This window comes from Botryllus schlosseri, chromosome 1 (genome assembly GCF_051294905.1).
Source record: "Botryllus schlosseri isolate E-star chromosome 1, Bs_hap1, whole genome shotgun sequence".
Taxonomy (NCBI): domain Eukaryota; kingdom Metazoa; phylum Chordata; class Ascidiacea; order Stolidobranchia; family Styelidae; genus Botryllus; species Botryllus schlosseri.
Window position 1 is genome coordinate 29,356,620 of NC_137236.1, and position 16,913 is coordinate 29,373,532.

General features: G+C 41.4%; 2 protein-coding genes and 1 long non-coding RNA gene across 4 annotated transcripts in view; 2 read left to right on the top strand and 1 right to left on the bottom strand.

Annotated features, from left to right (window-relative positions):
- Positions 1–16,913, top strand: part of LOC145435195 (cornifelin homolog B-like) — a 150,616-nt gene that overhangs the window by 63,453 nt on the left and 70,250 nt on the right. The gene's annotated exons all lie outside the window — the stretch shown is intronic.
- LOC145435165 (uncharacterized) lies at positions 6,132–14,616 on the top strand. Of its 2 annotated transcripts, XM_080312478.1 has the most exons (4): positions 6,132–6,610; positions 9,523–9,669; positions 13,003–13,109; positions 13,173–14,616. In XM_080312478.1, the coding sequence occupies exons 2-4, from the start codon at positions 9,533–9,535 to the stop codon at positions 13,427–13,429; spliced, it is 501 nt and encodes a 166-aa protein (XP_080168604.1). In that variant the 5' UTR covers positions 6,132–6,610; positions 9,523–9,532; the 3' UTR covers positions 13,430–14,616. The 2 variants fall into 2 exon arrangements, with proteins under 2 accessions (XP_080168604.1, XP_080168595.1); XM_080312469.1 differs by lacking the exon at positions 6,132–6,610 and having other exon boundaries at positions 7,665–9,669.
- On the bottom strand, positions 14,823–15,127 carry LOC145435320 (uncharacterized). The gene is made up of 2 exons (XR_013913809.1): positions 15,033–15,127; positions 14,823–14,998 (listed from the first exon to the last, which is right to left on the bottom strand). It is a non-coding gene; the product is annotated as an uncharacterized LOC145435320 (long non-coding RNA).

A 16,913-nucleotide genomic window follows, 5' to 3' on the forward strand; every position in this document is an offset into this window, starting at 1 on the left:
AATATATGCTGCTCAGTGTTGATGTTACCTAATGACGAAGTGGCGGTTAATTAATGAAATAGCTATCTGCCGTCATGATTCGAAACAATGTTAAATATGATACGTTTTTAACTCTTTTTAAACCCCTATCGACGGTCTTCTATTAAGACACTAAAACAGTTGTTCTCGGACTTATTTTAGGAACGCCCCGCTTCATGATAGTGAAAATGTTCACGCCCAATCCAACGGATGGTTTAATGCCATGGAAGGTTATAGTTGTTGATGAGGGAATTCTATAATATCAAATTTGGACAATACACAGAGCAATAATTATACTATGAGCTTGGAGTAAATCGCGCGGGGCGCGAAAAAAAAATACATTTAACTTCGGCTTCGCGCCTCCCTTCAGATGCTTTCGCGGCCCCCAGTTCGAGAGCCACCGCACTGAAATGTATATGGGATAGTACAAAGCTTGGTCGCTGTATTCCGAGTAGTATGCAGCTCGAATAGCCTTGATGTTGAGCGAAGTTTGCAGTTTTCCTAAAGTTCGCCCTCTCTTGACCGAGAGATTTGTGTTTTTGTCATAATTCAAACCCTTACTTCCGCCGACATGATTGGCAAAAACTAAAATGACGGGTCTACCCCTAACTCCAGTATACAAATGTTAGTGCGATAAAGGCTCCATGAATTTCAGCTTTCGATTTCCTCTTTTTGACATGAACTTTCATCCTTTATGGGTGATAGATATTAGGTATGATGATGATGATGAGTCATATAGCAGTCGCGAGCACTGATTGACTGGTTTTACCAACTACAGATTTGGAAACGCCTCACGCTACGATTTGAAACTCGTAACGTATAATGCGTAATGTGACAATCGCAACTAAGAAGGTTTGACCTAAACCAGGGGTCGCCAACTCAAAATGGGTCGCGGGCCACTTTTCAAAATTCCTAGAGGACGCGGGCCGCATGACATCAATATCGAGATTAAAGTAGGCTACGCAGTTTAACAACCACGTCTGATAACTCTACGTTATTACAATGCTGTGCTCTCTAACATGGGCGACGGACATAGTCAGAAATAACATTTTATTGAACACAAATACAACAAAAAATATCAAGATCATCTATTTCATTATATTTTGAACTATGAGCGGTGCACGATACCTGACAACACTCTGTAGCAGCTAAAACCGGGGTGACCAGCTATTTGCTATTCACGGCCGCATTTCAATTACTCATATAGCCTGCGGCCGCATTCCGGCGCATAGTCGTAATGAGCTAACTGGGGCCAAATGGCAAATACCAACATTAAACTGTCCAGTGTCCATGTCCATTGCCGGTACACTTCGGACTAATGTATTTACGCATATCGGCTTACTGTGCGCACCGAGACCGTTACTAGTCATATTATAAAGAGTCACATGGACGCTACCTGTAATCGCGCGAAGCGCTAAAAAATTTTCTGGTTAATTAGTGAATTTCGTCATTAAATATTAGTATAGTTTCATGTATAACTGTAAAACATTTATCCTTTTTCGGCCAATGTGATCAGATTCACCGGTAGAGCTGATGCAGCGGTTGTCTTCGAAAACTCAGGGAAGTTATTATTGCTGTGCTGCATCTTTGGTTGGGCCAATTCTTATTAGTCCCTTTTGTTGCATGCAGTTATTTCTTGACCTCCCATCAGATTTGTCGACAGTAGATTCGTAAATTAAATTTGCATATTGACGGCCGCCAAAACATCCTATTTGAATTAAGTGTCGACGGCCGCATAATTTTCCTTCTACTGCCGCAGATCGGCCACCCCTGCATTGAAGAATCGATATTGGGGTTAGCTAGACACGGTAGTCTACTTGCTGGAAAACTATCTCCTCGTAAAGCATGGTCTTTTGGAGAGCCCGAAGTAGTTTTTCAGGCGTCTCGGTCTTGGCAGTGGTGAACCATTGCACGTCCAGGCAATATGCCCATTCATACCAGCAAAATCTTCCTCAGTGGAATGATATTACCACGCCGAAGCCGTATCAGCTAGTGAGGAATAGTGATATTGGGCACACTAGAATGGCTTACTTTGAACAACAACAATAATATCAATTTCAGCATTTCAAAATGCTTTACCAAGCGTTTTCCGAAATATTTCCAGATCAGGCCGCGGGCCGCAAAATATGACCTCGCGGGCCGCATGCGGCCCGCGGGCCGCGTGTTGGTGACCCCTGACCTAAACTATGGAAAGAGTGATTTCTTATGGATTTAATTGTTGCTCATACTTTGCCACAATGCCTTTATTTTGAATCTGGAGTACGCATGAAAGGTATGTAGGAAGCGTATAGTCGTGACATATTAATGAACAGGCTTCAAAGCAAACGAATTGTCTGTTTAGTTGATGCAGCCTAAATTTTAGTCCACGCATCATCATTAAAAAAGCAGGTTGTATGTTAAGAATTCCAAGCAACCTTTCGCGGGCCGCACTTTGCCCAGGTCTGAGCTATATAGTCATTTGTCTTTAAGTGATTTTTGAGGAAACCGCCGCGATAGCTCAGACTTCTTGAATCGGTACTTCCTACCCGGCCTTAATAAATACCGCAATGCACATGAATGAAGTTACGTAGCCAGCCAGGGTCGAAACAGCTTCCATGTTGAAATCGAAACCCTTTTGTTTTAAAAAGCCGATTTTATATCCAATCTTTCGCCATACATTTGCAATTTAGTATTTTGTTATTAGTGATGCCAATTAGCGACAATAGACTGTGTATAGCGGCATACGATCTGAGGTTACTGACCTCTCTTCCAGCCCATGTGCTACTATCGACTGTGTGTGGTGTGAGGCAGGCCTTGTACGCAGTAGGCTGGTGCGCCTGCGATCATCGCTGATCTGAATTACCGCTTCTGCAGCAGTAGCTTTACTTACTTTCTCCCCAATACTGTTACATTTAGGTTGATTATCGTTCGTAATGTCATGCTGTTTTGGGGCTGACACGAAACATATTCCAATTTGCGTGGCGGGCGGCCTAACTGGCTGCGAATAAACTCTGTGGCCAAATACTATTTTATTCAAATCCAATTTTTTTTTACGGCAATAACTCCGCTTCTACTGGTTGGAATTGAATCAAATTTGAAGAACATCATTTTTATAGACAACAGAAAAATTTCACATTTTTCGTTATTTATTTTTAGATAATAAATAGAAACTTTCTTCTCCCGTAGCCATGCGGCTACTGGTTGGAATTGAACCAAATTTGGTGTGTAGGCTTAAGTTAGGTAACCTAACAATTTTATCAAGTAGCCAGTACGATTTGAGGAAAAAAGTCATTTTTGAAGACCCCTAATGAACAGGGGTGTACGAGTTTTGAGCAAACGTTAAAAGGGTGTATCACGTCGAAAAAGGTTGAAGAGCACTGAGCTAGACAATAGGGATGGTGTGAACGTCAGTGTGGGTGACAAAAATATAAAGGTGAACATTCCGCTCAGCTCCCGAAATGACCGCCGGAGCGGCATTTCAGTCGAATTTTGCTATAAATATGACCAAAATTCCCAAAAAAAGTGGACAAAATTTCAAAAAAGAGGACAGAAGGCCGTCCTCCGAGGACACTTTCAGAAAAGTAAAAAATGGGGACAAATCCTCTTTAAAGAGGACGTAAGGTAACCCTAGGCAACGATATCAATTTATTTGATTGGTTGAATAAGCATCATTCGCTGACTACCTAGATGTAGTGTATTTAGCTCTTGATGTTGTGTGATTGCAGGTCAAGCTCACAGCAGAGAGTCATAAATATTCACAAAAGGACAGCTGCATCTTTCGAGCAAACTTTTGTAACAAAGCAAGTAAAATGTTTGGTGCATGCTCGTCTAGTATTGATTTTTTTATGCTGCGAGCGCCATGCATAGAGTGGCCCGCAGTTGAAATGAAATAAGATGTTATAATGAAGTGAAAATTGTAATATATGAAAAAAGGTTCACAGTGCAGAACCTAACCTACCAATATAGATAACTAACCTACGGAGGTTATAGTTATCTATACCAGTGCTCTTCAGCCTTTTTCGGCGTGGTACACCCTTTTAACGTTTGCTCAAAACTCGTACACCCCTGTTCATTAGGGGTTTTCAAAAATGACCTTTTTCCTCAAATCGTAGGACTGGCTACTTGATAAAATTGTTAGGTTACCAAACTTAAGCCTACACACCAAATTTGGTTCAATTCCAACCAGTAGTCGCATGGCTACGGAAGAAGAAAGTTTCTATTTATAATATAAAAATAAATAACGAAAAATGTGAAATTTTTCTGTTCACCCCATGAAAGTATTAGGTTGTCTATAAAAATGATGTTTTTCAAATTTGCTTCAATTCCAACCAGTAGAAGCGGAGTTATAGCCGTCAAAAAATTTGGATTTGAATAAAATAGTATTTGGTCAGAGTCTATTCGCAGCCAGTTAGGCCGCCCGCCACGCAAATTGGAATTTATTTCGTGTCAGCCACAAAACACCATGACATTACGAACGATAATCAACCTAAATGTAACAGTATTGGGGAGAGAGTATAGGTAAAGCTACTGCTGCAGAAGCGGTAATTCTGATTAGCGATGATAGCAGGCGCACCAGCCTACTGCGTATCAGGCCTGCCCCACACCACACACAGTCGATAGTCGCACATGGCTGCAAGAGATGTCAGTAACCTCAGATCGGATGCCGCTATACACAGTCTATCGTCGCTAATTTGCATCACTAATAACAAAATACTAAATTGCAAATGTATGGCGAAATATTGGACATAAAATCGGCATTTTAAAACAAAAGGGTTTCGATTTCAACATGAAAGCTGTTTCGACCCTGGCTGGCTACGCCACTTCATTTATGTGCATTGCGGTATTTATTAACGTTGGGTAGGAAGTACCGATTCAAGAAGTCTGAGCTATCGCGGCGGTTTCCTCAAAAATCACTAAAAGACAAATGACTAGCTGAACACATGTTTGTTAACTGCATACTTTCCAACACCAAACGGAACCATTGGTCTATTGCGTATTGCCGACGGCTATATGAATAGCAGAAATATTTGGTTATGACATCACAATGAAGCGGTGTAAAGTGTTACACTTGAGATAACATCGTACCATTATAGAATGTAAACGTGGAATGGCAGCGACCGATTTTGCAGCTTCGTTCCGCTTGGCTGAAGCTTTACTCAGACTTATTTTACGGCAGCTACTGTAGGATTTCTGGCAATCCAAAAGTTGCCTTCCAAAGCTCATAATTTACTGAATCTGGTTTCGATCGAAAGCTACTGTCGCACTGATTCCGAAAATGTAAATAAAAATATGATCAGGCACTGAACCGCTTAGAATTCGCCCTCTAAGTCTGAATTATCGGCATTGTCCGAGCAATCGAAGAGCCGCAATGGGTCATTGTTATGGTCATTGTTTTGCGGTCATCCGATTGTTCTGAACAATGCAGATTTTAGATGTTGAGGGTGGTTTTTCATCTCAGTATGGGGCTTCACCATATTTTGATTGATATTTTAGAAATCAGTGCGACAGTAGCTTTCGATCAAGACCGGATTCAGTAAATTCTGAGCACTGGAAGACAAGTTTTGGATTGCAAGAAATTCTACAGTAGCTGCCGTAAAATAAGTCTGAGTAAAGCTTCAGCGAAGCGGAACGAAGCTGCAAAATCGGTCGCTGCCATTCCACGTTTACATTCTATAGTACCATATTGCTCATTAACCTGTGCGTCAAACTGTACTGACCCATAAACCTGTCTTTGTGATAGCTAGCCATCGGCTCGTTGTAATTCGGATCTGGTACACCCCTGTACACCCCATCCGAGTGGTACACCCTTTGCAAATTATGGTACACCCTAGGGCACTGATCTATACTACCAAGGTTAGTTTGTGAACGCGAACCTCTAAATTTCCGAGGTCACACACCACACACACACATCACGAATGTGAACCTCACGTTCTCACTATCCCTATTATTCAACCACCTACCACCTACGGAATTAGTAGGTTAGTTATCTATATATAGGACACTGGTTGTGGTGACATTGAATCGACCATTCTGACGTGCGGTTTCGTTCTCACTCCTACCAGAGCCACTGGGTGGCCACTCTGATGAGGCAGCGAAACCAATAAGCGCGCGAAGATTGTTTCCTACGAAGCTTTCAGCCGACTGTGCAACGTAATACTGTACAGAGAGAGAGAGAGAGAGAGAGAGAATCTTTATTCGTATACATTACATATCAACATAACACTACAAAAATGTAACAGTGAAATGCGACATGCAAGGTAGACGGGAGGCTCGATATGACATAGTCTTCAGAGCCGAGCCACCCGGGACAGGAGCAATTTTCACAGTCGATAACTAATGAAAAAAAAAAAATTAAAATAAACGAACGAAAGGAAAAATAAGATACAGTATCATGGACCAATTTGAAATACAACGCAAATACAATTTAGCGGTAGTTAGACATAAGAGAATGAAAACATTGTTTTTTAAAAGCACAGGAGTCTAAATTGCGGAGATTAGGTGGCAGCTTATTCCAAACATTGACACTAATAAAACTGATTAAATTTTGTACTAGACTGGTAGAGTGGTGTTGCACAGACAGAGACAAGTTAGAAGAAAATCTGGTATGATGTTGGTGGGTATCTGAAGGTGTCTTGAACAGATTATCAAAATATAGTGGCAGTTCACCCTGATGATATATAGCTATGCATGAATTTCATTACCTCGAATTTGAAAATGTCTTCCACTTTCAATATTCTAACGCTACGATACATGCTATTACAATTCTCGGCACTTCTTCGATAGTAGGTAGACATCGAAAAGTGTTCACCATGACCACCGGTGAATGTTTTCCATGAACACGAACAAAAATTTATAAACGTCAAAATATTTTTTTTTGCGTTTGGAGAGGGTAATGGTCAAAGTTGGGTTTAGGGTATCCCAAGATTAGAGTTGGAGTATTAGGGTGGGAGGGGGGATATTAGGGTTGGGGTTAGGGGGATATCAGGGTTAGGGAGGGAGATATTAGGGTAGGAGGTGGGTCAGGTTCAACGTTGCGATTAGATTACCCCTAACGGGGGATTAACCCACCTCCAATCTCCCTTTCACCCAACCCTAATATCCCCTCTCCCACAGCCCTAATATACCCTAACCCCAACATCCCCCACCCACAACCCTAATATCCCCCCTCCCGCAACCCTAATACCCCCCTCCCGCAACCCTAATATTCCCCCTCCAACAACTCTAATATCCCCCTCCCGCAACCCTAATATCCCCTCTCCCGCAACCCTAATATCCCCCGTCCCGCAACCCTAATATCCCCCTTCCTAATCTTTGGATACCTAACCCCAACTTTGACCCTAACCCACCTCCAACCCCCCTTTCCTCAAACCTTAATTTCCCTCTTTCCCAAACCCTAATATCCCCCCTCCCATAACCCTAATTTCCCCCAAGCCTAACATCCCCTCCCAAGCCCTAATATCCCTCTTTCCTCAATCCTAATCCCCCCCCCCCAACCCGACCCTAATATCCGTCTCTCCAAAGACACAAAAAACAACAATTCATTTTGACGTTTATAAATTTTTATTCGTGATCATGGGAAACATTAATTGGTGATCATGGTGAACACTTTTCGATGTCTACCTACTATCGAAGAAGTGCCCAATTCTCATATCTAAATTTCGGACAGAGAATTCGTATGGCTCGGTTTTGCAAGACTTGCAATTTCTGCAGATGTTTTTTCGCAGCAGGTCCCCAAACTAGGATCCCATAAATGAGATAGCAGTGAATTAAGGCATAGTAGACTGATCTGAGAGTCGAGATATAATAATGGTCAGGCCAGGCAGCATGTTAATTTAAGGCTCGATCATACGCAATGCGACCAGATCGACAACGAGCAATGGGATGGAGCATTTATTTGTTATATTGATCGCGAGCGCCATTCCTCCGGCCGAATGACGATGCGACTATGCAGGGGTCGGCAACCTTTTTTGTATGCAGCGTACCAAAATGTCAAAAAATGTGAAATTATTACCAACTGGCCTGCTCATCATTTATAACTTGTCTTATTTAGCGTTTCAACTAAGGAATCCCACCAACCGCTTATATCTGCAGCTGGCAATGGCAACGGCATCGGTTTTGCCAGTGATTCTTAAATTCTTCATTCTTGGTCGCTACCGCATTAGACATATCATAATATCGTGTACGTAATATTTTTGCCATTTATTTATTAGTCACGCAATGATTGATCATCTGTGGACTGTGGTAATAGCTTTGGTCTTTTCGTTTCCAAGCCAATCAATGTTGTTACGATGATTCTGATGGCCTGAACTGATCTGATGATGAAAATTGTGTGCACTCCTGTATATAATTCAAGTCGGTTTGGTGTCACATAGGATTGGTCTGACACTAATTTGTCTCTGAAGCTCCAAAGGTCACGGTAAAGGCTGTCGTTGCTCCAGATAAATTGGAATCGCTTATAAACGTAGCCTACCAGACGAAACTAAAAGAATATCTCTTCATGAGACAAGCGCTATTTCAAGCTCGCATTTCGACACGGGTCTCATTACGGTATTATTCATTTTCCTCAATGGGTCTCATTTTACACGTGCAGCTCAAGCTGCGTGCGTGAGCGTGGACAGTTGACATATCAATGTTAAACGTTCAGGCAGCACGAGGCGATTATTTTATTTCAAGGTTTTATCGCGTCAACCATTTTGGCAGCGCACGGAGTTGCGTGGTAGCATGTCGCCCGAAACGTTTTATCTATAGGTCCTCTCTTCTATAGCCTGAAAATGTCCAGAGCCTAAATGCCAGTTCATTTATAATAGTCACGCTCCAGCAGGCTGCACGCTGCACACTGAAGCATCCAAATGGTTTCAAACTATATCAAGTTGCCATTCTTCCATAATACGGTCAGACTCATTTCTATATACATGTGGATATTTTTAGGTTCCCACATTACAATCTAGAGGTCGGGTTTCAATAAATCGCGGACAAGATTTTTGGGACATATAAAATCTGACCCAGAAGAGTGAGAAGACTATTTTATTTTGATTTACGAAATAAGTTTGGGTCGCCTACGAGATTGCTACATTTTAAAAACTTCTGTTTCACTTCTGCTAGAACATGGTTGGTTATAAAATATCTCATTTGCTTCAAATCATTTGGTGTGCCATTAAAAATCAACCTCCGGACTATAGAGACTGTAATGTGACGATAGCGTGATGGTAGGCCCTACCTATTTTGTCGATCTGGTTGCCATGCTGAGATATCGATTTGTGTGCTGAGGGCAGTGGGCGTGATACATATGACAAGGCATTTGCTATTTATTTTGAATTATAGTGAATGGCGATTGTTGTAGACAAGACAGAATGCATGTGGTGTTGCATAGCGATTGGTGTAATATAAATAGTCTGATTTGCTGTTGTGGTAGCGAAAGTACACTAGCACCAGGTTACTGTAGCTGTGTGTGCTCTGGTGTAATTGGTTTGGACATGGATACGGGTGGGTACCTCTGTGTCTTCACATCATTGACTCTGTTTTTAGACCTTGCAGCATGATTTTAACTCCTGACCAGAAGCAATTATTGGCAATTTTGTGCATCCGAAGAAGAATGAGAAAGAAGATGGAGGCGAGATCGATCTGGGAACATCCCCTTTTGCAAAGGCGAGAACAATCCATAGAGTATCCCAGGTTGGTCATTGGTCAAGGAATATGAATTAGAATCACTGTCGGATCACGCCACAGCAGTTTCATGATCTGATCCAACTCATTGGGAGAAGATATTGTCAAACTCGATACCAACTGGAGGAAGGCTGTGTCTTTAGAAGAAAGATGCGCAGACACTTTGAGATTTCTTGCGCATGGGGGTCCCATTCAGAACAGGCACTGGATCCTATCGACTTGGCCGCTCGAATATATCAAACATTGTGAGGCGTTCTTGAATAACATACGCTGGACAATGGTCTTTAGAGCATAAGTAACCAAAAGAACTTACAGCTGACAATTGAATATATATGTACGAAGAATGAAAAACGCTGATTAATAATTATCATTAGATGACCCAACACCCAAGCGCTAAATTAGAATTATAACTCGCGTCACAAGGAACACGGAAACCAAGAAAATGCCGTAGGCTACGCACATGCTAACATCAACAAAACAATACTAATGACCAAATTAGACGCACCGTTGCCTACATCTCTGAATTGTCAAGAACTGTTTCGTTAATCAGTCTGTTACATGCAGAGAAGAACTGGTGTATTATACTCGCATTAGGACATATTTGCGTTACAGCGATTGATACGAAGCAAAACAGCCTGTTCGTAGCAAAGAAATATATACCCATTGTAAATGCGCAACGACGCGAAATACGAAAACTACTCGCATTAGGCATGTTTGAATTGGTATGACTCTAAATATTTGCTGTCACGAGGAACATGGCTTGACTTCGCCGAGACGCTCAATGGCGTCGCAATTAGTACGCGACGTTAATCGCTATTACCAGTGGCGTAGACAGGGGGGGGGGGGGTAATCGGTGTCCGATACCCCCCGTTTCCAAGCTCGAAATACCCCCCGTCTTACGTATATTTCCATTGATCTAATATTTCTTGTTCTAATTCGATAATCCCCTAATTTCCGCGCGGCATCATCACGCCATCGATCAATCAGACAATGCAGTGCGGTGATGCCTTTTTCTCATATTGTTCTCTCGTCTACGGAAGCCCGAAAAACGCATCTCACATGGCTCTCCCGTCTCATCTGAACGATATTATCCAGTTACAGAACCAGAAGTCACAGTAACAATAACACTCGCATTGAAATTTCGAAACCGCGCGAGTTGGTTTTCGTGTTTGACAGTCTATTGTCAACAAACGTTCAGAACATGCGCGCTAGGCTTGTATCATTAGAGATAGCAGATCCCTACAGTACCAAAACAGATCGTACTAATCAAATGTTCTGTATGGAATCTATTATGTATTGATCCAATTTGCGATCATTTAGTTCGGTTGTTGTGTGTGGGTTTCCAGATCTCCAGCCGTTTCGTGTCTCAGGCCTCTGGCACATCTGCTGACTGTCCTATTATAACGCGCTTGGCCAGTAGTAAAACATTGGAGGCTAGGAAAATTAGGCCGCTCTGTGACTCGCGGCGCGTGATAGTGCTACTCGATGTGCTATTGTAATAACCAGAAGTTATAGTCTTGGCCTCGACAATTCGCAATTGTCACTTCTACACCGCAAACGCGTTTAGGAATGCATTTTGATCGCGAGCCTAAGCCTGCGCCAGGCCACTGTGATGCAAGCACAAGCTCGAGCGGTAATTAGTCTTTACCATCTCCACACACCATCTTGGCAGACAGTAAAAATCATATTGATTTAAAACAAAATTAATCCAGATTGTTTGTATCAAACGGCAACAGACTATAATTCATTTGCATATCTTCACTGTTCGAGTGTTCGTCTTTGAGCGCAAAATGGAGAGATCTTCCACTGTGTTGTAATATGATCTGCGCGCACTTTCGTGATAACATCCTCGCTTTGGTAATTAAGGTCAAGATACCTCGCTGCCATCGAAATTTGTTTGCTCCTTCCATCTGATCTGATACATTGTGATTTGCGAGGTGATCGTCGATCACCTGCTGCGGTGAGTCATGATTCGAGCGCACTTTGTATCAAAATCCGCGCGCATGAAACTCGCTGTCGGCAAATAGTGGCGCGCAATGGAAAAGCGCCTTCCGTTTGTTACTGAAGCATGCGACTGCGCATAATAGAGCTATATTTTAAGATAACTGGCAAATGTTCATGTGTGTAAAGACGTAAACACAAACTAGATTATCTTACCCTTGTTGTATCGGTATTTGTGTGTATTAAACCGCAATAAAGTGGTTAGCATAACGAATATCATCTTTTCAAAAAATATCCCCCGTTTTAATAAATATCCCCCGTTTTTTTTCGGCTGGCTACGCCCCTGGCTATTACTTACCGGTGGTGTGATTATTTGAAACCAGGGTTGTAACCAAATCACAATTATCTGAGTCGCGAGTCAATCTCACTTTTATAGTCGAGTCTGAGTTATGGTATTATGACCCAAGTCATTGCGTTGACTGCTCAGTTTCCAGTTTAAGACTTGTTAAAACCAACTTTTTATAACTCGGCTTGGTGATATCGAATGTACGCATCAGGGTTGTATTGACTCGAGTCATTTTTCTAAAAATGAAAAATGACTCTACTCGAGTCAATTTGTGTATTGACTCGACTTCTGCTCGAGTCATTGCGCATGACTCGGACCAAGTCATATGACTTGAGACTGGGTCTACCAAGACGGGCATTTCATTGTAATTTCGAAGAATGGTAAAGTTGTCACGCTATTGTTATTTCGTCTATCAGTACTGGTAAACTACCGAAAACTGTAAGTGACTAGTGAGGAACATTAGTATATCATGAATGCGAAGCTATCGATATCACCGAGCAGAGCAGTAAAAAGTGGGTTTCACATGACATTATCTCGGATCTGATAAGTAAACACAATGACTTTGACTTGAACTCGACACCCTACTCCGTGACTTGGACTCGGTGGTAAATTGAAAATGACTCGACTTGACTCGAGTCAAAACTTTAAACTTGTGATTCGGAACCTCGTGACTTGGTTACAACCCTGGTACGCATTTGTGATACGGTACTAATTTTTCTCGCTTTTCACAGATTCTGGTCGCATTTTCAAGTACCGCTACCAATAGACAAAATACCAATATTGTGGTTGTGGTTCCTTTATACTATTCTTCGAAATTACAATTAAATGTTGGTCTTGGCCGCCCGAGTCTCGAATCATTACACAGATTCACTTGAGTCGTCAGAAAATCGCGACTAGAGTGGAGTATGACTCGAGTCATTACAACTCTGTTGGAAACCATTCGAGGGGGTTCCAGCTATTAATTTATATTTTCGGAATCAGTATGAAAATATCTTTCTGTTTAGTTTAATTTTGCACTCTAGTCGCGAGTTATGGGTGGAAATATTTCAATTCAGAATTACATCGAATGAACCTGAAGTCCCAACTGGAAGCACCACTACCAAGGAGTATCCGAAGCAGGCTGTGAAGAGTAGAAACGACTCGCGTTCACATTTAGTAAATGGTTAGGAGGAAAGATTAATGCCCGTATTTGATGATGCCACCATTCATGTAATTTTACGTTAAGAATCCACGGATAGTAGTGATGACTGCGCACCGCCTGCTCGAGTAAGAAAACGGAGACGGGGAGTAAGAAAACGGAGAAGGGTTGCAAAAACTATCGAAAAAATGTCGGAGACTTCCAGTGACGAGGAGAAACCAGACTTTGACAAGCTGTTCCTGCTGAGCTTACATGACTCTCTCAAGGCACTGCCAGAACCCCAAAAATCGAGATTCAAAATGGATGCGGTTAAGTTGATGCTTGATCATCATGCTGCTGACTGATTATTATGTACTGCGTGTTTGTTTGTTTTGAACGGCAGCCACCAAACTCTTTCGAAAATTTAGCCTGGGAGACCGATTGCAATAATTCCGATATTTCGTGGCCATATCAAAGTGAAAAAAATGCAGTTGGAAAAATGCCGAAACCATACACAAAAGAAAAAGTAACAAATGCAATCGAAGGCGCACAACTACAACATACACACATCCTTGACGAACGACTACCATATGATCCGGATTGCATACAAAAAAAAACACGGCTCTATCAAGTATGCCGGACCTCAAGTGTGAAAAGGTAGCTCGCCAGCTATCCGACAGTTATTGAGCATGTCCACCAGGGCTGTTCAAAAATAACCCTTTTTCCTGAATCTTGCTGGCTACGTGATTAAATCGTTAGGTTGCCTTGTATAACGACGCACACCATATTTGAATTCATTCCAACCAATATTTGCGGATTTCGTACAGTTTGTAAATTTTGAATTTGCCTAGAAATGCCAAGAATTTTTTTTTAAATTTTTCTGTCAACCCCATGAAATTGTTCGCTATCTTCAAAAACGATGCAAAACAAATTTGACTCAATTCCAGGCCATAGAAGTCGAGTTATTTCAGTTTTTCTTTGATAATTCTGGTATTATCCTTGATTAACATTAAACGCTCTCGTATTCGACATTTCGTGCTGGTGACGTCATATTTTGTGTTACGATTGTTGATATACGCTGTTCTTTTGAATTCTCTACTAGGTGCTGAGGGGTACTCCACTAGTTGCTGACGAGTGTCAGCCAAAAATATTCGGGTTCATTTCAATATGAATATACTATTCGATTCTACGACAAATGTATGCAACTTGAATGTAATTTTGGAAACTTCATTAACGCTGCCTTCTTGATATCAGATATTTATACGTGATTCTATTGACGTTTCTGCAAGGTGATGGTCGCGAAGTCCTGGTAAAGGCCACTAGCTCGATTGCAACTGCATTTTGGAATTGATAGCACCAATATATTTGTCTGATCGGCAGATAACTTTTTGTGGGCTGGCGGTTGAGAACCATAACCACTACTGCTCTAGGCCAAGGTAGGTGTCTGATTGAAAGACTTCAGGTCGTTTCGGCACCCTCCTATCTTTTCATGATATCGCAATCTTGTGGGGTTTTGATCTGATGAAATTTGAATAAAATGATACTTACATTTTGTTGCTATCAAGTCATAATTGTGCAGGGGTCAGCCAGATTGGGTTTCTCGTGGTAGGCCTCAGACATGGGGTAATCGCGATTAGTAATCGTAATCGATTACGACGATTACAGCATTTTCAAGAAATAGCAATCGATTATATTCGAAAAAATCCCGAAGTAATCGTAATCGACTACTTCCAATATTTAATCGATTTCTTTGTGAAAGAACGATTACTTTTTATTTGTACAAGGACTGTGACATAAACTGAACACTCGTGAACAAGGAAGAGATATTATACCAGTTATTGAGAGCGTAAACGTCTGATTTTTAAATGCCACTGGTCATTATTACGTCAGAGGTAGCCTATTAGCTTTGCTCGTCTTTGCGTAAGAAGTGTCCACTGTCCATACATAGTAAATACATATTCGATGTACATTATTGTGATTGTAAGAAAACCCATCGTGCTGTATATCGGGTTATCAATACATTTCAGACACCACTACCTCGCAACAGGATAATTAATCACCTCAGCCCAAGGTAAAATAGCAGCTTTTGTATTGATGTTTGGTTCTGCTTAGTTAAACTATAGAATGTAATAGTTCTATATATATATAGTTCTAATTCTATAGCTAAATATAGTTCTACCGTGCTGCTTGGCGAGCAGTAGGCCTATATGGTACGAACGTAGGCCTACACCAGACAAAGGTTTGAAATTTTGTACTTGTCAAATAAAACATTACGGTTTCCACAACGAAGCATTAAAATCAACAGCTGATGATATATATCAAAACCGAGCCGTTGTTTTGCCGTTTTCGTAATGGAACTTGCATTACATTATCTGCATCAAGTTGAAGGCAGAATTTTGTGTTCACTTTCTCGTATTCTCATATCATTCTACTCAAAACGGGCGCCAATCGCTATTTCGCAATTATTTATTGAACATTTGGACCTGCCGCCATAGCCATCGGCTTATATACCATGTCAGTGTGGGTTGTAGCTAGAATCAGGATCAAAACAGCAAACGTTTCCCCCACCCAAACATTGGTCTTGGGCCCCCATAGAGTATAGTCAATTTTGAAGTTGAAGATTGAATTTAATCAATAATATTGGTAATTGCATTATATTGCGTTTTTAATCCTATCTCAGCGCCCGATGGCCAGATTTACCTGAAGAGCAGGGGGCGCGTAGTTCATAATTATGACATCTGGTATCTTGGAATAATTAGTTTATTGTATGTTGTTAATTCGTGACCTCCGGTCTGTTATACAGCCAAAAGATATTGATTGTAGTGGCCCAAATATAGCAGAATAAAAGAAAAACTTGCGTGAGAGGCACACACAAATTGTCATGTCTAATGCTCTGTGGATGCCAGGGTGGCATTTGCATCGTGGGCTCAGATTGAAAGGAATAGACTGTTAGTCACGCCAACCCAGCGCGGCTATTGACAAGGGACACATTATCTTTTGAGTGCCCTCCAACCACGCCCCCACCCTATTGGGGAATTTGGGGTGCGGCAGTTATGAACCTGGCAAGAATTCAAAACGTGTGCGATAAACCGTCCTCTATAAAATGGGCAATGGGTACATTATGACGAAACAAGGAAATGTCCCATCTTTTGTAAAGACAGTTGTTCTATCATTAGGCCTTTTCAGAGCAATTCATGTATTGTCTTCCAATATAACTACTACGATGCAAAATAAATGTAATCGTGAGTAATCGTGATTACTTTTCCAATGTAATCGTAATCGTAATCGACTACTTCCTGATTTTGCTGGAATCGTAATCGCGTGATTCAGAAGTAATCGTAATCGCAATCGATTACATTCATGAAGTAATCACCCCATGTCTGGTAGGCCTACTCAAGCGCAGCCATGACTCTTTAAAAACTTTTTAACTGATGCAGATGTTTCGCTGGTAGCACAGCATATTAATTAGATGCTTACGAATGTCACAAGACTGTGTTATTATAACTTGTGCTTGGGCTCTGGTACGCTGCAGAACTCGTGATTGTTGCCGAAGATTATTTCTGCGCGCCTTCACAATGTCTATCTGCTCTCTGAATAAGTAATTGTATGGTGTCCGCCAGGGTTGTAATGACTCTAGTCATGACTCGACCCGAGTCGTGATTTTTTTGCGACTCGACTGACTCGAGTAATTTTTTCAAATGCGTAAAATGACTTGTCTTGAAATTTTTGTATTGACCCGACTTCAACTCGAGTCTTGTGCATGACTCGAGACTAGGACTGACAAGTCTGATATTTCATTGTAACTTCGAAGAATAGTTGAGTTACCACGTTATTGGTATTTCGTCTATC

Excerpts from the sequence above, each read along its gene's own strand:
- LOC145435165 (XM_080312478.1), top strand. The coding sequence starts at position 9,533 with ATGATTTTAACTCCTGACCAGAAGCAATTATTGGCAATTTTGTGCATC. Across the intron at positions 9,670-13,002 it reads CAATCCATAGAGTATCCCAG|AATTACATCGAATGAACCTG; the intron begins GTTGGTCATTGG and ends ATTTCAATTCAG. Across the intron at positions 13,110-13,172 it reads GCGTTCACATTTAGTAAATG|AATCCACGGATAGTAGTGAT; the intron begins GTTAGGAGGAAA and ends TTTTACGTTAAG.